At 37.6% G+C, this 26237-nt stretch overlaps 1 protein-coding gene across 1 annotated transcript in view; it reads left to right on the top strand.

Annotated features, from left to right (window-relative positions):
- The window catches only part of PAWR (pro-apoptotic WT1 regulator), a 65110-nt gene that overhangs the window by 23225 nt on the left and 15648 nt on the right, over positions 1-26237 (top strand). The window contains exon 2 of the mRNA XM_062491225.1: positions 12060-12188. Within this exon, the coding sequence (XP_062347209.1) occupies positions 12060-12188 (129 nt within the window). The remainder of the gene's footprint in view (positions 1-12059; positions 12189-26237) is intronic.

Here is a 26237-nt window from a genome sequence, read left to right as displayed (position 1 = left end):
TTCCAGTGGTTGGATGGATGAATGAGCTCTGTAGTAGTTCTCCTTTTTCAACTTAGAGTAATAACAGCTGTGCAGGTTGCAAGGGGAAAACTGTTCTGTAGCACATAGAGCCTGCAGATTCAAGAAGTCACCTGGGCCTTGTATTGGAGCTCTAAAGTCTGAATCAGTAGTTTGTTTCCCTCTAAAAATAGATGGAAATGGTGTTTGTGTTATCAGGGACACTATTTATATCTCAAAATAGTTAATAATGTTAAATGTTAGTTTGTGCTTTTAGATTAATTTCTGTTGAACCCCTATTCCTCTGGTTTGAATTGCTGAGGTTTTAATTTTGTGAGACTTCATCCTTTTCCATCTCCAGACTGCTTTAGATCCTTGCTTTTACCTGACTTGCCTGTGCTGGTCCTGGCACCCATTTGATCCTGTAGTTAACTAGACCAGGATGTGCAAGATACTGTTCACTTTTTGTAGAGTTACCTTTCTGCTAGGAAGTTATCCTGACATGATTTGCCAGTGTCAGTGGAGGGGGTGCAGAGGACTGGTAGATGTTCTTGTGCAGGAGCAGGAAGGAGGGAGAGTTGGAGTATAGCTAAATGAACACTTGCTGATTCGAGCTATTGTGGAACCTCAGCCCTTGTCCATTATGTTGTTAAATTTCTTAGGAATCTTGGGGGAGGGAGAAATCTTGTTTTCTTGGCTGGAAAAAGTGGTTGCAGGGGGACATGAAAATAAAAAATAGGAAGTAGAAATGAAATCAAAGCAATGCAGCGTTATTTCAGGGTTGAAATAAAGTTTGGCTCAACTTTGGAATGAAGGTTCAGTTCTGATTGTATCTAGAGTAGTTTCCTGTCTTTAAATTGTCTAGTCCTCTCACACAGTTAGTCATAGATACGCAAAAAACTTTGTGCTTCCACATTATTTTAATATTGTTTGTGAGACTTTAGAATTCCTTGCTCTTCTACATCAACAGCCAAGAATCATGTGGCTGGGAAGGGAAAGAGTTTTAAATATTTACTGAACAGAAAGCTGTTTATATAGAGCCTTCTACTAATTTGTTTCGTTCAGTGCAGGTGCTAAAAGGTTAATAGCTACCCTATCACATCTATTGTATCAAGAAATTCTTTTCTAACCTAAAGCCATGTTAATTTCCATTTAAGGAAGAATGTCTGCAGGAGCCAGTGGTATTTACTAACTGCGCCTGTAAAAACATTCCTTTTCACCCTCAGATGCTCACTCAGCCTTCTGTTTTCCAAGTGACATTATTACAGGCTTTAGCCTGTAGTCTGAGAAATTAAAAGCATGTTTTAATAACGTGAACAGCAGAATCCCCATTCCTGCCTCCTCCTCGGATACTTCTTTACTTGCTTTCTTCTGGTTTGCAGTGGACTATAAGTGTAGCAGTGGCAGGAGAGGATTGGTTTTGTTTTTGCGTGTGAGTGTTCTCCTGTTAACAACGTGAGGATCCCTACTGAAGCATCAATTTATATTTGCAAAGGTTTTTTGTTATTAAGATTCTTTAAATCAAGGGAAAAAAGTCTGGTTTTCACTATCATTTGGCTGTGATAGGTAATTATACAAGACAAATTGAATGGAATCCCATTTCCAGTGTTGTCAACTCATGTAAATTCCTCTCCTTGTCCTCTTTGGTCAGAGTGACAGGGCTGGACACAGCAATGGCTCAGGGCTGCTCCATGGTAATGGAATGAAAGCTTCCACCCTGTGGTACCTACAGGATGCCTGTAATTGTTTACCTTTCTTTCACTGAGGAATGGTAAAGCTTGAATTACCTTGTGTTTACCACAGTTTGGTCTACAGAAAACAATGCATGAGAACAGTTACCATGGTGAACATGATGCATGTTAATTTTGCATCAGTATTAACCTTAACCCCATGCCTTCGTTACACAAATAGAAGTGGGGAAGGGGTGTAGCCCATCTGTGCCTCAGCAAGGGAGACTCTTGCCAGTGCCTTGAGTCTGGAGCACAGAGCAAATCCATGTCACCTTGTAGCAAAGTTTTCCCGTCACCAGTAATGGGCAGATTTTGGAGTATTTCAGAAGAGAAGACTTTACCCATTATTCCTATTTTGAAGTTGAGAAATGCATGTTTCAGTTGATGTTATGAATCACTATAATAAATGCTTTATGATAAATAATCTTAATGATTTACTTGAGCTGTCTGGTGTCAGGCTCTTTGCTTGAGCTGCCATCTGTGTCTAGATGGGGTGACACACAAATAATTGATTGCTGAAGACCTGGTCAAGGCGTACATTGTATTGTATGCTCTATAGCTTAAAAAAACCCCAAAACTTTATCAGTCACTCAACAATTAAAATAACAATAATGGAAAATGGCCCTTTTTTGTATAAATTCTGCCCTTGTGAATGTAAGCTTTTATTTATCCAGAATTTTCTGTTCCTTATTTATTCATGCTTTGTTCTGGTTTGATTTCCTGTAGAAATAGCATTGCTCTCTTAAGGAATGAGTTACAGTAGTGTAAGGTTCCAGTGAGTGAAGTTGTTTTGAACTAACTGTGTGACGTGAGTCATTCCTCCCATTATGATCCTGTACTAGGATTTCCTCACACCTGGATGGATTTGGTTTTGTGTCTATGCATGTAGCTCTCTGTTCTGAGGTCATCATATTCAAATGCTACTTTTGTACTAAGGTACTTGAACTTGCTGATGCTGTTCAGTGTGCATATGAAATGCTCTTTAGTGGCAAAGTCTTGTCTATTTGCATGTTCCTGCCCTGAAGTCCTAGTTTTTCTTACCTGCTGGAAGTGGAGTGTGCCCAGCTCTGTTTTAGACCTGGTAATCAAAATATGAAAATTTTTGGGTGCATGTTACAGGGAAAATTAGGCAGCCCACTCTGACAGAAATACCACAAAAAATAAGTACCTTGTGTAGTTTTGCTTCTCAGACCAACTGAAACAGATGTGTCCTTTGCTTGCTTGCTTATTTTTGCTGCTGTAATATCTGTTTACTTGAGTAACTCCCTCTCACCAGGCATCAGCTACTTGTTCTTTCTGTGAGCCTTTCCCACAGCTCTTTCTGTCTCCCACGCTTTCTCCTCCTCACTCCCAAGTCAGTACCATAGTTCCCTTAGTTCCTCACAGAGCTTTTGAATGGGAAGAGTCAAATACCTGCTGAGCTGGCTCAGGGCTGTATGCAGTGCTGACTGCTTAGGTGGAAGGGTAACTGCCTGTTTTGTCTAGTCCTTGAATTACTGTGGCAACTAATCTGCATATTTCACTTACAGCAAACATGAGTTAACCCCCTCACACTTGTGCAACTTTGATGTCCTAAAGAATCTGTTACTAAGTATTAATTACTCTCTGGGACACAACATGCACACAACCGCCAGCAGTAGTGACTTCAAAAAGATACAGGTACAAAATAGCTGTGATTTCTGAGTGCAGCTTCCATAAGAAGCAAGGATACAAGCAGAGGTAACAGAAGACTCTTAGGCTGTTAGCATGTGAGATTGCACTGTGAGAACCTGGACTGGATTTCCATCAAGATCCTTGGACATGGATATAATTATAAAAGAAGTGCTGACAATGCTTTTGAGGAGGAGGGCATCCCTCCAAATACAGAGCTAAGGAGTGATTTTGGAAGTCTAGGTTGGAAAACAGCTTCACAGAATTATCACTAGGATTAATTTGTAGGTATAAGGTTTTCTCCCAAGAAATAGTTAAAATATTGACTTCAGCAACAACTTGAAACTTTCTTGATCTTACCTGGTTATATCTCTCCCAGGGAGGCTTTAGTACCACAGATCTGCTTCTTCTGTCTGCAGTTTCAATCAGTGCTGTCTATTCTGACAACAGTGCTGAGTCCATCAAAAGTTCTTGTTTATTGCCTTGGAAATAAAAGTCAAACATTTTTTTTTCATCCAGATAAGTGCCTACCCTATTTGACCTGCCTTTTTGGTGCTACTTTTCCTTTCCTGCCCCACAGCTGAATGTAGAGTCCATCTCTGTCTGGTTAGTACAGTTACTTATATTAAGACTCAAAAGAAGCATGTGGGAGAGCAGAAAATCTGATTGATATTTTTATCAGTTTTTCTGTAGATTGAGAAGATCTCACTCTTAAATGAGAAGCGTAGTACATTTCTCAAAAAGGGTTGTGCCAAAGTTTTCTTTTTGGGATTGGTTCTGAATCTGTTGTCCTGGCTTGCCTGTGCTCAGTTGGTATCATCAGCCTTTTTGGTTTTGTTTAGTTTGACCATTCCCACACCCACTGTATATAAACATTGAATGAGATTCAGTGAGTAGAATAAGAAAAATGACAACTAGCCCATTAGGCAAGATGGCAGAATCCTATGAAAGTACTGCATTAAAAAAAAAATAAAATATTTTCAGACACTTGAATGGCTACAAACTGCATGCTTAAGGGGACAGGATAGCTAGAAATACAGTTCTACTGATTAACCTGTTTGGTCTCCTTTTAGAACATTCTACAAGTATTGATCTCATCTTTGTTTCTCTTCAGAAGCACTGTAGATGTACAGGGGGAGAGACTATTCTTCTGTGATATATGGATCCATTAAAAGGAATAATTCTGTTTTGAAAATAGTGTGCTAATCTTCTCCAAGATGTTTTTTCTCTCCCTGATTCTGTGGCTTTGAAGAGAAGGGTGCTCAGTCTGTATGGTCTTTGGCTACTTGACAATAAATCTTTCTCTCATTTGGAGTATTGTTTCTGTTTGCTAAGTTTTGTCAGAAATACATGGCGGTGAAAGTGATGGTGGTTACAGAAATTTTTACTCCCTTATCTGTTGTTTGAGTGGCTTTTGTTCAGCTATTGTTTACGTGCCCTCTAATACCAACAGCTCCTAAAAACTTACCTAATACAGGAGCAAGTTTAATAGAAAAAAATAGTGTAGGCCAGTACCAAGCGTGTAAATGATCACTTGTTTTCTATACATCCAGGAAGAATTCTCTTTTCTGCTCTTGCAGTCTGTGATTGTTTCCTAACATCTGTGGAATGATGCAAACTGATAAATACTTCTTCTGTGAACAGTGCAAGTATTTTTAAGAGAACTCTTGCTTTTTTTTTTTTTTTTCTTCCCCCCCCCCCCCCCCCCCCTCCCCCGGCTGAACCAGGCAGACTTTGTTTTACCAAATGTCTTCTGCTCAACCACTGATTTGCCATCTTTATTTCAGATAGGATGCATAATTTCAGAATGTTAATTAGGAGGCTAATGAGACTGGTTTGGTGACTGACTCCGCTTCTGTGTGTGTGTGATTTTTGAGACCATTTCTGTAACTTTTAGATTCATATGTTCAACACTCTTAGTGATTTCTGTAACTTTTGGATTCATGTGTTCAACACTATTAGTGATTTCTGTGTGGATTAACTCTATATGAGATATCCACTATCAGCAGAGGAGGGAAAAGACATGTTACTATCAAAATAGAAGTAAGGAGTGGTGTGCAAAATTTGAATGAGGATCGGGATGTTTATTTTCACTCTTAGCACACAGAGATGTGCTATGTAAGGACCCTAGACTTCTGAAAGTCAGATCATACCAACAGCGTTAGGAAGATTTGGCTGCTTTTTTCTTAGCCTCTTTATTTGATGTTGATTTTAATTTTCTTTTTAAGAGCTTGGGATTGGGATTTATTCTGGATGAGTCATAATTATGTCAGTATAATAATTTCCCCGTGGAACAGGTGTAAGCAGTTGGATGTTATTGCATAAGGATCCTCAGTCATTGTTGCTGCTTGATACTTTGTTCTTAGGTGTTGATCACTCAGAAGAGCTGTAAAATGCTAACCATGAGTTCAGCATAAAATAGTTTGGTGCTTAATTCTGATAGTTTGCCAATCCATAACTTTTATGATGTCTATCTCTCTTCTAGAAATATTTTTTAAATGCTGGGTAGCTTGTCTTTTGCAAGACACGTTTTCCTATATCCCTGGAATTTTGTTCTGGTGACTTTCTTATGTACTAAGTAGTTAAATTAAGCATAACCACCAATCATTCTTGACAAACCTTGTGATAAAGGATTTTTTGGTGATTAGTTTAAGCTAAACATTTGACTTTTGAATCATTCTTGTGGTATGCTTGAAAACACTGGTGACCAAACAGTGTATTTTGATGAATAACAAACTGCAAACATTGCTGCTTTTTGTTATTATAATGAGGGATAATTGACATTCTGGTGTTGATGCAGTTGATGTTTTACATAAAGCTTTAAAAGAATTCAAAATACTTTCTTTTGCTCTTAATACAGACAAATATGCTGGGTTTTTTTCCCTGAAACATTTCTAAGAGGATTTAGAGACTTTAAATTGTATTTGCTCTGGAATATAATTGAATGTGCAAAGTAGATACTTATAAATTCTTATTATGGGTGAGAAAAGGATAGAGTTAAAAAAATGTAAGTGTGACTTATAATCAGGAATGCTGTGAAATTTGTAGAGCAAGATGTGCATTTCACTGATCTCTATGTGATGCTCATCTTTTGGGATTTTTTTGTTGGCAGCGTGGTCAAGGATGAGTGAATCCTGTGGCTGCAGTCAGCTGTGCTCTGGCCCACCTGCTGGGCACTGACCCATTGTTGTCCTAGGGTCTCTTTTGATCTCAGATACCAAAGATTCCTGCCTTTACTCTTCTTCTATGTTAAAAACCCATGCTTCTGATCATACTGATGGTTGGTATTGGACTGCTCCAGTTAGAGATGTAGACACAAGTGCACAAAAATCATGCAGATTGTTGGTGTTGGAGTTCAGTATCCTTTTCTGGACTCTGTTAATGTGAAAATTGAAGTCTTAAAAAAATAAAATCTTTAGCTGGGTAATTGATAAAACTGTTTGTAGGTTTTAGACAGTTCCTAGGAATAATGTTATCTGTTTTCACCTCTATGGGAATGATTTTCAATTTGTAAAGAAAAGCACTTCAGCAAGTGCAATGTGATTAAAGGTTTGCAGAGTGAAAAAGATGCAATTTTTCCAGTTATATTGTCATTCCAATAAAAAGATTTTATTACTCTAAGCCTGTTTTACCTAAATATTTGGGGTACTGTCTAGGCAGTGTAATAAAGAGGTCTTACAAATATTATTAAAATTAGTGTTTCATAGGGGAGAAGTTATATAATCTTAAAAATCATAGAGGTTTTGATTTTTGCTTGGTTTTGATGGGAGGCACTGACAGAAAAATTTGATACTATGTGGAGTTGGAAGATGGTATTTAGCCGATATCAAAGATATTAACTGATATCAGAGTTGTGCATGGTAAAGCAAAGAAACATTTGGTTCTCAATGTTGCGGTAAGAGGAGTGATTATAGAGAAATCATGCGTAAAATGCTTGTTTTTTATTTATAGTTTTAATTTTCTAAGTTTATCTGAATGGTCAGCCAAGGGAAAGATAATGTTCAGTTCCAAAATGTATGTTGCAGTAGTTAATTGCCTGGATAAGTTTTTTTTCTGAGTTAAAAACAATTCTTATATCTTATTTTGTATTTCTACTGTGGAAACATTTAGAAAATATTTACATTTAATAGAAACCTTTGCAGTTTTACAGTGTCTTGAGATGAAGTTGTGATAGTGCACTTACAACTTTTTCTCAGCATGGGGAATATCCATATGGTAAAACTGAATTTTTAAAATTGCCATTTAAAATTGTTTGTAGTTGTTGTGCTTCTCCTGCATTACTACCATGGTTAAGCTAAGAAAACCCATCAAGAAAACTGATGGTGCTTGTGATGTAGAGTTTCTGTTCATTGCCCAATATGAAGCTGAACACGGGGTTTTACTGAGAGTATATGTCTGCTTGCACGTCTTGTTGTACTGGTTAAATATGGTATTATCTCAAGTGCTCATTATTTTCAAAAAGCTGATGTAGCACAACCATTCCCAGAGTTCTGCAAAATGGTTTGAATAGGCTTGCATCTGGTTCAGGCAAAATCAATGGAGCTAATTAAAACTGCTGAAACTAACCTGACTGACCTTTCATGGGATGAACTGGGAAGTGCTCAGTAATGTGCTCGGCCAGCAGAACTCCAAGGCAGAAGCAGGTTGGTGCAGGAAGGGGGCTGGGAATGAGGACATTCTGACTCAGCACAAGTTCTTGTGGTGAGAGCAGCTTGTGTATACTCATAAACTGATCTGCACAGGATAGGAATATTGCTTCTTTCCAGGGAAAAGATAGCCCTTCCCCAGCTTTTGCTTGTTCTTAGCAATGCACAAATATTTGTGGGAAGCAAACCAGTGAATCATTAGAAGTGTTCTTTTACAATGTCTCCTTAAACTGGAGGTCTTTGTGTGCTGGAGTGTGGGGTTATCTTTGTGGCAGTTTCCTTCCTCAGTGTGATTCTTTTGAAAGCATCTTATTCTGCTTGTATTTTTCATACTAGGGGTTTACAGAAAAATGTTTATACTACAGCTTCAAACATTTGCTGAAATCCTAGAAAACCTAAAAAATTTCTGTGGATTCCTTGTATTAAGATCAGATGTGGGAATGTCACATTGAATATCTGCTATATAAAACTCAGATGATTTTAATGGAAAATAAGAATCTGAAATGGTATGTGCCTGGTGGCAAAACAAAAAAAGCAGAGGAAAGGGAATGGACAGAGAGAATTATATAATGGATCAGAATTACACCTCGGTGGTTACAAGTCCATTTCTCTGCTGTGCTGACAGAGAAAGTAATTGCTGTACTTAAGTCTTTTTCAATGATGGGAAACTAGTTTTTACAGGGAAGTGCAGTATTTGAGAGAGCCTGCAATGTGAGCAACACAATAATCCAATTGATTGAAATGTCTTGTGGGCTGAGGCAGTTTCAGCTGCAGAGCAGTTTGAAAAAACCTGTTTTTTCATGTGTCTAACAACACTGTAAACTTTTTAATTTTTTTCAAATAATAATGAATCAACGCTCACCCACAAACTGAAATGTGGTTTTATTGATTTATATTACTCTAAAAGTTAGCTAACAACATAAATGGCAATAATGCTAGCAATCGATAATTGAAGGTGAAGTGCATAAGCAGGATATTTTCAACAAGTAAGCTTATTTCATCATGAGTCAAAACAACTGGATTTCCTTTTTGAGGCTAATGGTTATTGAAACAAAACTTAATAACTTACTAAAAGGCAATAAAAGGTTTAAATTATGTAGTTGTTACGGTGTTGGTTTGTGCTCAGCCTGCATTTTGTAAACATTGTTCGAGTTGATATGTCTGCAAGTTTGGAAGGGGAACGTAACCTTTGTGTTTGGGAAACCACAGCCTCTGACCATGATTACAAATCTGCTTTAGGGCAGGAAGGCATTGGCAGCCCTGGCCAAATGTGCCATGTCAGCCGTGGATGGTGACTATCAACCTGTGCTCATGACTCTTCCACCTCTTCTCTTACAAGTAATAAAAACCTGGTGCTTCTGTGGCTCTAAACACTCAAATTTGTGCTGGCCTCAGCTGGCGTGACACCTGCTGCAGTGAAGGGAACTGCAGTGGGGAGCAAGCCCCCATAGCCTTTAAAACAGAGGTTATATGCTCTGAAGTAGATTTATATAAGCTGCTTTACCAACTGTTCCATGCTTGGGAAGAAGGCTTTTTACCTTGGAAGTAAGGATTTTTTTGGGGTGGTTGAATACCTTACAATGGTACTGATTTGCAGACTTTTTGATCTTGGGCCTTCCTGAGAAGAAAGGAAAGAGTGGGAATGGACATTGCTGGCAAACCCTAACTTAAAATGTTTATTTTAAAATTACGTGGCTAGAACTTTCATACCGGACTTTGTTCCTGTTCAAAATTGCTAAAAGAATAGGTAGTAGCAGGTGATCTTATATTAAAAGAGAGAAAAACATTCTTCATTACAGATGAAACTGTAGTCAGAGAAAAATATTTCTATGGAATGCTCATTGTCTTTGGATAGCTTATGAGAAGTATTATCTGAAGGAGAGAATTGGTAGAGAAAGGTACACTTATGTACTTAGTCCCCACTAAGACTTTTTTCCTACAATATTTATATTTGAGCTTCATTTTTCTCCTTAAAGAATGTTTTTCCTTGAAAATGCAAAGTTGTTTCCATTCTCTGTCATGACCACTTGGAGACCGGAAGACCAAGCTGAAAATGTTTCTGTTTTTCTAACACAGTGTCATTCTCCTTCTGCATGACAATAGTTAAAATTTGTATGGTATCGTCTGCCTGCCTTGTAATTCTTTCTGAACAAGGCTGGCTTTGTAACAGGTGAAGATCACTCCATTTCTTGTTGTAGTAGGGCCTTATTTTTAATTTTGTGTCACTTCATAATGAGTTAATATGATAATGGGATAAACTAGGACCTAAGTTCATGTTATCAAAATTTTTAAGTTTTACAGTTTATAAAAGGTAGAGAATGTAGATTTAAAGACCATTTCCTAGAATGTGCCATAACAGCGTTTTTTAAATGCTTTGTTACAAATGGACCCAAAAGAATTACATTAAATATTTGTAATTATTTTATTAGAAAAGAATCATTGGAAGTGTTTTTGAATTGTGTAATGATTTAGCCAAAGTAATCTTCTAAGTATGCCTTTCATAGTGACAGGAGCAGGTCTGCATCAGTTACGTTGGAAGGCTGGTTACAAGTAGACCAGTGAAATTGCATTAGTGTTGCTGTCATGAGCGCTGCTGTGAAGAGTTTAAATGGCTTTTATTCAGGTTCACTTGTGGAAACATATCCCTTTCTGGTTTGCCAGTTCTCTAGCACTTGTATCACCATTGTGTTTGCTTTGGAGGAGCTGGAGTTAGTTTTTGATATACTAGTGCTATTTTCAGCTAGCAAATAACACTGGTTTTATTTGTAAAGATACTGTATTCCAGCATTCTCATTATATACTTTTGACTAGTTTTGTGTCCTTTCTGTAAGATGATAATGGAGAATGTCAGTATCTGAGCTTCAGAATACTGACTTTGTTTTTTCTGCATTAAAAATTTCACCTGAAATAATTTGGCATTCATCTTTGTTCTCTGCTAGTCCTGTTCTCTGTTTTTCAAGGTACTATACATTCATTCAGAAGCTTTTTGTGATGTCTTTAACTGATAATTTCCCTGTCTTTCTGTAACAAGCTTTCACACATAACTTGTTCTAATGTAGAGTGCTGGCAAGCAGCTTTTGACTTCAGGGTCAGAATTTTTTTTATTTTTAAGCTTTATCTGCTTTGTTGATCTTCTAACCATAAGCTTGGGGGATGGGGGGGGGCGTTCTTTCTATAAATATATGTACATTAAATTAATAGACTGATCTAGACATAACTGACTTAGCCCAAAGCTGGTTGAGTCCTCGCATTTGTATCCTGGCCTTAGTGTGGCTTTGAAGTAGAACAGAGGCAGTAATGCTGATTATTTTATGATTTACTTGCCTACTTACTTTTCCTGTCTCTGGCCTGACAGCAGTCAGTGCTTTAGAGACTCAATCCTCTCAAAGCAAGTATTTCAGCAAATCTACTATGCAACGTTTATATTGAAGAGTCAAAATGTTACATTTAAGTGTGAACTGTGAGTAATTAATGACTGCACAAGTAATTTAAAAATTACTGATTTTCAGCGGTAAATTTTCAAAGAACAAATGAAACCAAAGGGACCAAAATTAAAATGGGTGATTGAGACTGACACTTCAACCTCAGCAGGGTGCCACTATGTCAAAAAAGATCAGCTGTTGAGTGAAGAGTGCAATTAACTTTTTTTATTCCTTTTCTGGATTTCCTGATAATCTCTTATGTGTAAAGGTTTGTATATGGCAATTGCCTATGGCAAACAGGGTTGTTGAATCCTTCCAGTGGAAGGGACTTCAGGTATAGTCCAAGCTCCTGCTCACATCAGGATTAGTACTGAACTCGCAGTGTTGTCTAAATGTTTGTCAAATTAGATCTTGTTTTGATTGTTTCTTACTTTTTTGATGAAGAAAAAGCTGTTAGTAGGAAAGAAAATAATTTAAACATTTAATTAAACTTTCCTGAAATATAAAATTAATATTTGAAGATATTCACTGATGCATGAATCTTGTGAAATATGGGAAGCCTGTGAAGCAATATACAAAGACTCTAACTGATAACTAAATATTTTTTGTTTTAGAGCCTTGATGAGTATGAAGATGATGAAGCAGGGCAGAAGGAACGAAAGAAAGAGGATGCTATTACTCAACAGAATACGATACAAAATGAGAGTTCCAGTGCAGATACCTCTTGCTCATATTTACTCCAGGTGAGATCTTAATATTGTTTATTTTGGCATTTTACTCAGGTTTAAAACTTGTACTTCTTTCTTCTTTGTATTTCTTAACAGTAGATTATACCCTACAAGAAAAAAACCCCTAAAGTTCAGGGAGTTGACACATTGCTGAGAATGGAGTATGAGGTTCCATTCCTCAAACTTCACACTACTGAGACAAAGAGTCTGACAACAGAATCTTCTGTTTCTGTGGAGTTCTTGAATGTAATAGTTTTGATGTTCATCATAGAACTTTAGTGAGGGGAAGATAAACTGGGGAATTCAAGTGAAAAATACTGTCATGGTTAGAATATTCAATTAATTGCAGGTAGACTTCTAAATCAGGACACATTTTCCCAATTTATTTTGTCAATTGACTTCTAATTACTGATTCTGAAACCAACACACAAACTCCTAGGGTAAGCAGCCCTTGCCTCTGTGAAACCTTTTCTCCCTTTTTACTGCTCTCCAGTCTTCTGACCAGACTCATTCCTCTAGTCCCCTCCCGCTGACATCAAAACATTGCCAATTATGCCCAGTACACCCCTCCTTCATACTATACCACCTGTGGCAAATGTTCTGTCTCTTTCCTGGGTGCCCTAAGTCTCTTTAACCAGTCTTGTTTCTCCTTCTGTTACCAAACAGCATGTACAAACCCAGCTGTACAAACTGAGGCCATCCAGCTCTGCCTGTTGACTCCAACACAGGCAACAGCACATGCAGAGGGAGATAAATGTGCAAACAAACCAAGCATGTAGTGCTCATGGGTAGTTTTCTAACCATCCAGAACTAGAGGTGGCATGGCTGGATTGGTGGATCTGGATGCACTTTCCTTCTAAAATTTTGCTCAGTCTTTTGTGTGCTCATGGATGCCTTTAACATTGAGAAGAGCCTGGGGCAGAGAAGTCTAAAGCATAATTACCTGGAATGTCAAGATCTGTCTCCTTTTGTTAAAAGTTGAATCTGTCATTTTCCATGTTTCCATGTGATTTCAACAAGGTGTCCCAGTGGAAGACATGGGGAAGAACTGCTTCCTCTTTGTGACTGAGTGCTGCAGAGAGAGGATGGCTCTGTTCAGCTGCATGTTCCCTAGGCTGAAGAATTCTATTTTCCTTGGTTGTTTCTCATACAGGAGTTACTCAGTAACATTCTCTACTTTCCAGTTTGACTCTGTTTTGTTTGGTACCCAGAAACAGAACCAATGAATCATTCAGTACAACATGCAGTCATAGAATGGTTTAGTGGTGGGGTTGTTTGGTTCTCTGTTTCTTTCCTAATAATTCCTGATACCTTTTTGTCTCCTGAGCACTGAATTTACTGTTTGTTTATGCTAATCTAATTTAACATTTGGGAGTTATCTGTGAGTGAGAATAACAAGCTCAGAGGTCAGTGCCTGTGTAAATTTAGAAGTATGTTCACCTTTTGTTTCACTTATGTACACTGTACTTATGTACATGAAATTTAATCTCCTGTTCCACCTCCCAGTCACTCCCAATAAAGGAGTCCTGCGTGGCATTATATTTGATCTGTATCTTTTCTGTTCTGAATAGCATCTGTGGATATCTCCTCCCCAAATACATTGAAAAGCACAGGTTCCTGTGACACTATTCTGGCTGTTCCATCTACTGTGCAAGCTTACCATTGAGGTCCACTATTATTTCCTGCCTTTTCACCAGTGATTTATTCACAGGTGATTTATTTCTTTTATTCTAAGAGATTACTTTCTTTAGGAGGCTTTGGGGGGTGCCTTTGAAATGCACTATGCTGTCAATCAAATTTCTGTCCTGGATATGTTTTTATAACTTAAAAAGCTGTATTAGATTTGTGAAGTGCAACTATTCTACAAATGCCCTGGTGACTCTTCCACATGGTATCATATTTACTTACTTGTTCTAGACTTACTAGCAACACTTTATCCAGTATAAATATCAAGTTTACTCCTCTATAGTTCTGTGTTTGTTTTAGAATCTTCTTGAGGATGATGTTTACGTTATCCTGTGGTACTAGGGCAGTTTTAAATGAGAAGCTCCATTTTATCTAGAGTAGTTCAGCTGTTGCATTTTTCAGTAACATGAATAGTTTCTTCAAAGCTCAAGGAGTAAATAGCTGCCTCATTCTGACAGGTAACATTTAAAATTTTTTTTATTTTTTTTTCCACATTCTAACAGTGCTCCTGCTGTAAATAGACTGTTCTCCAGAGGGAGTGCTCTGATATGGCACTCATACCATTCTTTTCCATGGTGAACATCAACAAAAAGATTTCTTCAAAGCTACTGTCTCCTCTGAGTATGCCTCACATAACTGGATCTGTTGTTTTTGCAGATGCATCAGGAGCCATCATGCTGAAAAGTTGTTATGCTTCTTGTTCAGGTTGTTTGTAAGAATGTTTCTTACAGTGTTCACTCCGTTTTCACTTCTTAGCAGATATTCTAGAAGTTGTAATTTTTAGTTTTCCTTAGTGGTACTATATAATGCTTTGGCTGTATTTCCATGCCCTCTTTTTTTCACCCATATTTTCTATTCTTTTGGACCAGCAATCTCAGTTTTTATTTACCATACTGTCTGTATTAATTGTATCCTACATTTCCAAGTTTGTCACCTCTGTATTCCAACAGGCACTACTTCTCTGTTGACAGAGTACAGCAGCAATGTCGTGTTACTGACAATACAGAAGAGAGTCCCAGGTCTCAGATCTGGCAAAGGCCCAGAGCAGCACATGTACAGAACAGATGGAACCTTAGAAAGTTGTAGCTACTAAGACTTAATCAGTTTATTACTGGCTCTGTCAATTCACTTTTTATTGACGACTTAGAACTTGCCTGTTTTGAACAGAATTTGACAGCAGTTTTATTTCAGCTTTGATTTCTTTATTTCTTTTTGATTCTACTCTGTGCAAGACTCTTTTTGAAAGTAGAGCTTAGGTCGTAGGTAGCTCGTGTAGGTAGCTCATTTTAAATTGACATTGACCAATATATACTTTACTTCCATGTACTAAGCAGAATAAATACATTTCTGTAGTTACAACTATTTCCCCCCACTTGTCCATTCTTCTTATAATTTGATGAAATTTTTAAATACATAGTTATTGTGACTATGGTAAATAAGATGGTATCGATTTCATATCTGATGAGGAAATAGGTTGCTGAATAAGGTTTTCTTTCCAGTCCTTAACCTGATTTTTCAGTTTTGTTTTAGTATTGTCAGAGGTTGCGGATCTCATTTTCTTAGGCAATTTGTACATTTTTTGAAAACTCTGGCTGAATTTAAAGTTCTTGATCCAAAGCACAGACATACCAGGTTTGTTTAAGAATAGATCTAAAAATAGCAGACTTGAGTATTTTCCCTGAAGCAGAGCTATTTGACTGAAATCATCTTCTGAATTATTTTATTTTGGCAATGTAGAAGATGGTAGTTATGGCAATGTTACAATGGCATTGTTACAAGCATTGAAAAGCTATTACAATCACAGAATTTGTTATTTAACTTTTAGCAAAAGGTGGTGTGGAAAGCCATGCCTCACCAAGTGAATCAACATGAAATCTGCTCCCAGACACAAGTGTTATATTTGACTCTGACTTTCTTGCTTGATTCTTACTTCCTGTTCTTACTAGGAATAAAATCCTATTCTTCAGTTGTTCTGGTCTTGTGAGTTGCAGTCCTGTGGGCGGCTGCAGTGATGTGCATGGGGATGCAGGTTGAGGGTGATAAGTCATATGTCAGTGAGCTTAGAACTCTTTCAAATGAGCTAAAAATCTGTAATGCTAAGGACGTGCATAGTTAAAACTACTACTTAAAAGTTGCTAAAGTTTCTACTTTAACTAGAGATTGCCACTGCCTGGTAATTGTAGAAATCTAGATTTTATAGCAGTGTCTTTCTTGCAGGTGGATGAAAACGATGTTCAAAGTAGCGAAGACGTCTTAATTGAAAATGGTGGTAGTATTTATGTGCTATACAGAAATCTTGCATTTAAAAACTGACAAGATTTGGCTAGAAAAGCAATTTGTTTAATGAAGATTCACTTTTCAGTCTATTAGAAGACTTTCTGAGTTCCAGAATGTGGAGAGGATGTTACTATTAGCTAATACTCAAAAAAACACTGCCAGAAAACACCATATGCAAGGCCTTTGTATCAAAGCATTCAGGTTTGTTGATACCATGGTCATGTGTCTCTTGAAATTCAGTTGTTTATGCATCTGGCCTCCTAAAATATGCCCCAGATATGTGCCCTTCTTCATGTGGACCTGTGGCTGTATGGTTAAGGTAATCTCTGTGTCCTTACTAAAGTGATATTTGAACATGGTAGTATGTTGTGATGTATATGTCACCTTATGGTGTTCTTGGAAAATTGGAGAGCCATTTGGGAAGGCTGAGAAGATTAATTCAATGCTAATATAAAGCCTTGCAGTGGGAGACACATGTATAGCTCCTCCATCCATTAAAACCTTCAAATTACAACTGGCTATTTTGTGGCAGTTATGCTATAATAATAAAGAAGTATAGTTCTCAGTATCTTGGAAAGGGTTTGAAATTCTTTGTTTTATGTTATCTCTGGCTCCTATCTGCTTGCATTTTGTTTCAAAGTTACAGTGTCTGTAAATGCCAGTTGTGTTGTGCACTGAAGGAGTACACTGCAAAAAATTTATAAGCTGTGAATAATTGACATTTAAGAAATGGGGGTTGAGTAAATATGTACTGTCAAAAGCAACAAGTGAGAAAAGGGCATTTGAGAACTTCAAAATTCCTTTTGTCATTGACATGAGGGTGGGGGTTCTTGAGTTCTAGATGTGTGTTTTTCATCTCACTGAGCACAAAAAGGGTCTTGCTGAATGAGCTGAATCTTTTCCTCTCTCTGAAAAACTTGACCCAAACATGTCAGGATGATTTTTTGCTACTAACATAACGAGGAAATTGGAATCAGAGTGAGAGATACTGATTTTTGTGCCTGTGGGCACAGAAAGAGGAAATTCAGTCACTTGGATACTGAATTTCAACCTTTGTGAAGCTAATACTCTGAATCATTCAACTGAAAGGTAACTATTTATAAATACTAGAATGATTTTGAGTATCTTACTGTAGAAAGGGAATGCTGATCTTTATTATCGTCACACAGAAGCAAAATTTGTCTAGTGTATTTCTTAGTTCTATATTAAGAAATGGAAGATCCTAACTATCACAGTTATCTTTTGCATCTGTACTGATTGCCAAAGATCTCTGCAGTCATCTGCTAGAAACCTGTCTTGGTGTTTGTAGTGCCAGTATTAAACTGGTAGGAGAATTTTGCCTTTCAAGCATTATGAAGCCTGGGACCCCCAGTATGAGTTGACTCACTCTTTTTTTTTTTTTTTTTAAGCCATGACAGCTGTTTTACTGTACCTAATTGCATATTATGTATGGCTGCAAAGCCCAGGGCCTCATTCAAGACCCTTGCACTTCAGGTGGAAATAGCAGTTGTTTTGTTCCAGCCATTAGTTTGCTTTGTGTATGCAATTATAATGCACACTTCTTGCTCTCCCTGTATTGGTGTTGAACATGAGCAAGAAATTCAAGAAATTAAGATGTTGTCTCTTACAAAATTATTTTGTGCAATATACAGCTTTGTGAGGTATGTTTTAAACAGTTAAACATCCACACTGAACTGCAGTCAGAAACACGGAATGGATTTGCTAGGCAAAGAAAGTCACTTAATTTGTAGCACTTAACCTTGTTAGACTAAGTTGTATTATCTTCTTGCAGTAAGTCCAAATTATGTGCATTAGCAGACAGTCTAAAGCTTGATCCTAGTACTGAATTCCTGTGGAGCCATTAATCCAAGACAACGGAAGGCTGCCCTAGTTTTCAGCTCAGAGCACTGACTTACATACACAATAGTATTGCCATGTCTTGAATTGCTCTCACTCCTCTCTCTAGCAGCAATGCAGCTTTTTGTTCTCTGCAAGAGATTAGCTTAGTGGTAGATGCTTGGATAATCATCCAATTTAGTGTAGAAATTACCCAGTTCCTTTGAAAGAATCGTTGATTGCAAGTGAGGATAGGATGAAGCATCTACATAATTAGCATTAATGGTACAATTATGAAATTGTGCCACAGTAGGTTGGGTTCATTGTAGGTAACTTCAGTATGAATAGATTAGGTGGCAAAGTAATCTAAACTTGATTTATTAACATGACCCTTTAGTTATGCCTTATACATTTAGTTGTAAGTCATTCAAAAGCCTTTGAAAATTGTGGGAAAATCACATCTGATCTTTTTTTAACCTTTTGTTCTACAAGAGTTTAACATTTCACCAAAACATTGCAGGCACTTTCTAAAAGGAATGTGGTCCAAATATATTTCTACAGAAATGTAGTTCTGTTTGCTTAAATAGCATTATTTTCTTTAAATGTGACCTAACACATTGAACTATTTGGAAGCAAGTATATATATCAGTGTTACAAAACTATAAATATTTAATGGAAGCACCTTATAAGCTTTGCTGAAAGTACTAAATAAAAGTAAGGAATAAAATTCCTTCTAATCTTTGTGGAAAATTGTGAGAAATACAGGGATCCAAATTTGTTATATGTATTTCCTTTCAGAATGACAGCTGAAAGTCTGCTTGCCACGAGCTTCCCCAGAGTTTTGTACTTAAATCTTGTGCTGAAAATATACTGCCAAATAAGCCAGTCAACTCAAGTGGTACTTTTTGCCTATTTTGCCTTTTCTGGCTTTTCATTTTGTAGCATAATGTCATACAACATCATTTTACAATTACTCTCGTTATCCAAAGTGTGTGGTAACAATATTCATGCCTATTCATACATGACCATGGCTTTTCAAATGTGTCTGATGTCTAGGTTTCGTGTAGTTCTTGCAAAGAACTGTGTGCATCAAGAGTAGCAATTAATCTTTTGTAAGTATTTTGCCATGTTGTTGCTAGATTTTAATTTCCATCCGTAGAGAAAATGTGCTACACTAGGCATGCCTAAATATATTAAACATGTTTTCTTTTCAGCACTACATTTTTTAGATGTCAGACCAGGAATTTTGCATAATAACATGATTATAATATTGGTATTTTTTTAAAGTAAGGAAGTAAATGTGATTGAAGTACAGAAAAACGTTAATTATGGTAATGTATGTTTGAGTTTGGAAGTCAGAAGTGATTCTGCTAAATCAGGTTGTATGACTTTAATATTTGAGAGTTAACCACCTGATAATATTCATCCTGGGTTTTCTATTTGCAGCTGGAGTGCAATGCACTCTGCAGAGATCATATGACAGCAGTCATTAGTATCCACAAAGCACTTAAGCAATAATAGTGACTGCAGTAGAAAACCCATAAGGAAATCTGACTAAATGTCTAAAAGTGTTAACTTAAAAAGTAGTTTAAAAGTATTCAAATTCAATGTTAAGTATTAAAATATCAGTAGTTTTTAAAATGCATTTTCACCTTGGGTCAGTTTTGTGTGCATGCAGTGTTTTTAAAGTTTCATTAGTTGGAGGGAACTTGCTGCCCTGTGCAGGCCATGACACGAACCAAGTGATTCAGTTCCCATCTGCCATGGCTCCCATGGCCTGGGAGAGCCAGATGATTTCTGTGACCTGTGTAAGGAAAACAGTAACACAAGAATTCCATGTTTTCATGGTCACACACAATCAGGCAGTTGCTCAGGTAATTTCTAGCAATACGGGCCTATATTTAGAACAGTTTGAGTATGTCAGTAACTCAGTAATTAAGGCATGTGTCCACTTTGGGAAGAGCTAGAAAATGCAATATATTGAACGTTACTCACCGAGTACTGTTCTTTTGTGTTCCACTGAAGAGATGTTGTGGAAAAATGCGTCATCATGTCAGGAAGGGTGGCATCATGAGTTTGAATGAAAGTTGCATAGGTCTAGGTGGTTCTGATCTGTTCTAAATTGGTTGACTTTGCAGTCTTGATTAGCTTTAATTACTTTTTTCTGTATGTGTTACATACATAATATATAGCAACTTTTAAATTAATATTCAAGGTTATTTCTGAGTTTGAGTAATGATGTTGCATGGTGTTCTTGTCTGGTACAACTGGAGGCTTTAAATACACTCCAGGATTTGTTTTGATAAAAATGAGATTGCTAGTTTTTAGTTACATTGTATGAATTTGTGTTTTTAGTAGAGCAGCAGTTTTAAAACAGTGGATTGAGAGCTTCTAATAGGAATGGGCTGTGCTGTAAGATGTCGTTGTAGCAACATAAGTTTTTCTGACAAAATCTTCCTCCTCTCCTGCCATGTGAGCAAATTTAGTATATGTGTGTGTGTTGGTATAGTGCTGCTGATCCATGCCTGTTCAGTGGGTTTTACTGTGCCAAAGGATCTGCACATGAAAGTCTGATTCAGCTGCACTGCATGTGACTATCCAATACCAATACTGCTGCTTTTGGAAAGAGCTTTCAAGTGAAATCATAGTCCTTTTGGTCCCTAAGCAATCAGGAAGCTGAGAGCTAGCAGTCAATGATGCATGACCAAAGGGAAAGAGGGTGGCTGTAAATTGCCTATGAGCCAGACAAAGTTGCTTGGCTAAGCAACATGTAGCCTCGAGGATGCAGCTTGGGCATCCCTACTTTGAGTTGCCTGACTTCTGCTCTTGGAGGGAAATACTATCAAGATTTATCTTCTTGATAACTGATCAAGAAGAGAGATTGTTCATTTTTTTTTTTTTTTGTGAAAGGCATTATTTGTGTTCAGTGCTAGATCACTGTCAGCATAAATTTGATTACCTTTGATGGCAAACTTTGCTTTTCTTAGAAAGACATACTGAACTATTAACACTTTTAACATCTCTGCTCAGTAAAGTTTAATTTAGTGGATAAGTAATTTAAGCTTCAAGTTGTTTGAATGCATTTCACTCCCAGTAAACAGAATTAAATGTACCCATGAAGTCTCGTAAAATTGAACATTTGATTTTGTGTGTCTATGTATGTGTGCACAACTGTTTGTCACAGGACCTGCATAAAAACTAAAGATGAATCAAGCCTATATCTGTGAAGGCTTCCTTCTTACTTTAGATTCACAGTTGTGCTTAGGAACCTACAGGGTTTTCAGCACAGTCCGTTCTTCAGGTACTTTCTAGATCCTCATGCACAGCAAGTGTGAAGCAAAGTGTGTAAGTTATGATTTCTTCCTTGTAGTTTCCTGAAGTTTGTTTGCGATCCTTCCACTAAGATTTCATTTTCTGGGGGCTTTTTAAACTTTCATTCTATTTTTTTCTTGTCTTTGGATGTTGCTGCTATGTACTCAGCCTGTATGAACAGATATTTGGTTCGTTGTTGCCCTGTTTATTTCTCTCACAATGGAATTCATGTAGCTGTGCTCCAGAATTGCACTAGCTGTAGCTACACTGGTCTGGAGCCTTTTTTGGAACCTTCATATAGATGTAAAGAATAGGAAGCAGTTTCTCAAATTCCCAAATAATGTTTTGAGTAGCCTAAAGGGGCCTCATCTAAAGGATTTTTATTTTTTTCCCCCACATGTTTTCTGTTTTGGACTGGCTTTTAAAGTCAGTTAGTTTACAGTGGGTATCTCTTCCCAGTCTCTCTCTCTCCTTTATTTATTTATTTATTTATTTATTTATTTATTTATTTAATATTTGTTAAAATTTTTGTTTGGGAAAACAAGAAAAGTGGTCCTGAAAGTATAATGATATAAACTGTACCTGAGGTTTCTTTGGCAGGAAGAGTCTTTGAGCACATACAAATTTGTTGTAAAAGAGGGTCTTCTCGACGTGTCTACTTGTACAAATAGATTACACAGCCTGACTGATATCAAAAGCTTTTGTAAGGTATGGTAGTACTCCTGATTTCTGCACTTTCCTGTGCTTTTACTCTAGAGGGAGAATTTTAATTAATACTGCTTTCATGCCAGGATAAAGTCTGAAGCCAAAGTAGCAGTTGTGAGTACCTGCTGGGTGTGTACAGAGAGGGAGGAGGTTCTTTTCTGCAAGAACCAACATGGACCATGGACCAAGAGGATCCCTGTTGCAAGGTGGAGAGGGAAAACAGCTTACTCAATATTGCTGAAAAATGATCAGAAATGTACTGAAATGTACATACTCTGCACAAATACAGAAAGCAATAGTTGTCAGACATTTTTAACATGTATCACGCATTCATGTTATTAATACCAAGTTAGTTAGTAGTAGTTACTACTACTATGTAACTACTACTACTAGTAGTTACATAACAGTTGTTACTCAGAGGTGCTGGTGCATTTGGATATTCCAGTTCCATGGTGGTGGGAAGATGGCTGGGGCAGGATAGCCTGCTATTCTATCTCTACATCCTTGCAGTCTAGTGTAATTAATGTAATGGCTCTGAAGGGAGGAGGAGTCTGTAATTCATAGTTGTTTGGTGGAGACAGTCTGACTATGTTTATACTGTTAAAAAGTGCAAGACCTGGGTGTGAGCTCAACTACTGCACTGCTGATAAAACCTGTGGCTTAATTATTAGCAACATTTTCTGGCATGGTTTTGGTTCATGCTACCTAATGCTCTCTCTCTTATGTCATACCTGAGGACTGTTTAAGGAATAATGTACCAGGAGCCAGTCCTCTTATATAGTATGAACATCACCAGTTCATCATCACTGAACATCATCATCATCAACTGAACATCATCAATTGTGGCTGCCTGTGTAGTGCTACAAGGACATTACTAGCTTTTGCTAGCTCAGAAACAAATACCTTTAATACCTTAACACACTGTGGTATGCAACACAGACCTAGGTTTCCTGCTCTGAAAACACTGCTTTGAGTTGTAGTTCAGTCCTTGGGTGATTTCATATACTTCTGTCTGAGGGGAACCTACAGGTTCTTATTTCTTAGGCATACTACATTGTCTTTCTGGTCATTTTTCCTGCTCTGCTTTTTCTTTTGGGTCACCTGAGATCTAGTCAGGTTTTTTCAGCCTGATCTAATCAGCTCCTTCACAACTTTTGTTCTGAGTGCCTAACTGCTTGTCCTGTTCTCTTTTTCTGACTCTTCAGTAGAGAATATTGCTTGAATATTGAAATAGAAAATAACAAATAAAAGAAAAATTCTGTTAATTTGTTTAAATGTGTATTTCTGCTTTCCTCATTTCTGGGAGCTGTTTTCTTCTGGGAGATGCTTGACTTACCTGGGAGTTACTCGTGTTACTTGCATGTATTTCTTTCATTATTTTCTCTCACCTGTGTCCTTAATAGATTTCTTCATAGGTACAAGTTGAGGATACTTACCTTTCTGTTAGAACTCTGATTCTCTAGGTGTTCTAGTGTTTTCCCATGGCCCCCTGGCTCTGTGTAGGTAGGTAAGTCATAATTCCTTTGCCTTCACAGAGGTAATATCTATCACTTGAACCCAGGCATTTTAACACATCATTCTTGTTTGAAGTCCTACTAATTACATATTGATTAAAGATAGTAAATGAGGCTGTAAAAGATAAAGTTAAATTTCACAAAGTTGTGTTGCATTTCCATGAAAAACATCTCTAGATGTTTTCAAAGGGGTGACACAATTGAGAGGAGCTGTCAACTCCCTCTCTGGCAGAGAGGCCCTGTAGATAGACCATGGTAAATTAGAGAATTGGGCAATTGCCAGCTGTATGAAATTTAGCAAGGACCGGTGCCAAATCCTGCACCTGGTAAGGGAAAGTCCTGGTTATGTGCATAGACTGGGGAGCAGCAGAGACCTGGGGGTCCTGGTTGATGGCAGCCAGGAGGGCCAGCTCTGTCCTGGGGTACAGCAGGCACAACATCACAGCAGGGCAAGGGAGGGGATTGTCCCCTTTGCTCTGCACTGGGGCAGTCTCACCTCAGGTCCTGTGTGCAGTTTGGGGTACCACAATGTGTAAAAGACATTAAAAAAAAGCTATTAGAGAGCATTGAGAGGAGGGCCACATGGATGATGAAGGGTATGGACTGGGAACCATATGAGGAACAGCTGAGGTCATTTGATCTGTTCAGCCTGGAGTAGAGGAGACTGAAGGGGGACCTCATTGTGGTCTTCATCCTCAACAGGGAAGGAGGAGGGGCAGGTATTCATCTCTTCACTCTTGTGACCAGTAACAGGGCCTGAGGGAATGGCATGAAGCTGAGTCAGGAGAGGTTTAGGTTGGATATCAGAAAAAAACTCTTCACCCAGAGGGTGTTTGGGCACTGGAACAGGCTCCCCAGGGCAGTGATCACAGCACCAAGCCTGACAGAGTTCAAGAAGTCTTTGGACAGCACTCTGTCACGTAGTGTGATCCTTGGGGTATCCTGTTTAGGACCAGGAACTGGACTCGATGATCCTGATGGTCCTTTCCAACTTAACATATTCTTTGATTCTGTGATTCAGGAATGGAAGGTAAATGGTATCTCTCGACTCCTGAGGGAAAATTATTTTTGGGAAAATTTGAATGGGTGGAGAAGAAAGGTATTTCGTCTGTCTTTTTGCTGTTTTTCACGTCTGTAGTCATTCCTGGTTTGTATTAGAGTCAGATTGCCTTTCAGTTGTTGAGCATTTAGATGTTATCCCACTTTAAGAGCTGAATGAAACCTTGTCATTATTGCAGAAGATGTGTAAGTGCCATTTCCAAACAAATCTCAGTGCAGAGTTATACTGAATGTGAGAAGTAGCTGTAGGTAGTAAAGATGTGATATAAGGTATGGGAGTTAGCTTGATTTGCTGGATGGAGATAGACCCTACCTTGGTATGTAAAAAGGCAAGAAACCCCAGCAGCAGACTTCCTTCCATGTTGTGAAGTTGTATTTCCTCACATCTTGACTACTGTACATGAAACTTTTTAGGAAGCCCATAATTGAATTGCATATGAAAAGAAAATGGCCTAATGGCCTATTTGATGGCCTAATTTCAGTCAAAATTTATCCTTGCATGTTGCAGGGTTATAATTACATGGCAATAATTTCCACTAGTGTATAGTTATATTTCAAAACAGTGTGCATATTCTTCATGTCAGTATATATACCAGTGAGCCCTAACAGTCTGATTTTGATCCAGGGGATTTGCTTTAATTGTTTGCAAAACTTTTAAGTAGTGTGTCAAGGGATTCCAGTCAACCTTTTTACATAGTCCAGCTGACTCCAGAGTTTACACTTGTTTAAAAACAATGTTTGTTAGTGCATTTTAATTAGCAAATTTGTAATAGTAGGATTGTTTTAACATCTGGAAAACTTTGTCTGACACTTGTAAACACAGACAATTCTATTTATTTAAAGCCCAATGACCAGCTTGTTTATGTAATCTCTCTGTTGGCCAGATGAAATGCCAAGATGAGCCAGGAGCAAAGATGAGAGTCAGCCAAGTTCCTTGCATCCTAGTTTGACAGAGATTTAATTGGCAGTAAATGGTTTCATTAATTGAAGCAGTCTCAGCTGCCTTTTCTGTCCTTATATATTTATCACACCCTGTCCTGCATTAATACCATCCACACAATCACTTTCGTAGACAAAACAAAGAAGGAACATGACAAATTTTCTGGAGCAATGCTGATGTATGTCATTCTGAGTAGTTTGTAGAGTGTTCACTAGCAATTTGGTTTATTAGTGATGTATATATTGTTACAAGGTAATGCAGGCTGCCTGAGATCCTGTGCAAAAACTAAAAGTAATTTTAAAGCTGTGCTTGGAATACTGCATTGAAGTGAGTGTTTGATTTAATCCTTGGAAAAAGAACCGATGTTGGTAGATGGCAGCAATATTTTTTCACCAATATGAAAGAAATCATTAGCATTGTTACGGATTACTTCTTTACTTGCTGTTTTTCTGTTCAGGATGTCCACAGACTATAAAAAGAATTCCTCTTTTAGAGGGAGACATTCAAACAAACTGATCCCTTCGTTGCTCATGACAAATCATTCAATTTATGGTAATGATTAGATATTTTAAATGTGGGTTAAAACTCAAAGTTAAAAAATATTTAGGAATATGAGGCAGATTTGTAAATAAGTGTACAAGAATAATCATCTGCTTTTAGGTTAACTCTTTGTCAGAACAGGCAGGTCCCTCCTTTTCTCCTTCCCTTTCTTCATTTTCTGCCAACCTTCAGCTC

This window comes from Cinclus cinclus, chromosome 4 (assembly GCF_963662255.1).
Source record: "Cinclus cinclus chromosome 4, bCinCin1.1, whole genome shotgun sequence".
NCBI classification, from domain to species: Eukaryota; Metazoa; Chordata; class Aves; order Passeriformes; family Cinclidae; genus Cinclus; species Cinclus cinclus.
This window is presented reverse-complemented; position numbering and strand designations above follow the sequence as displayed.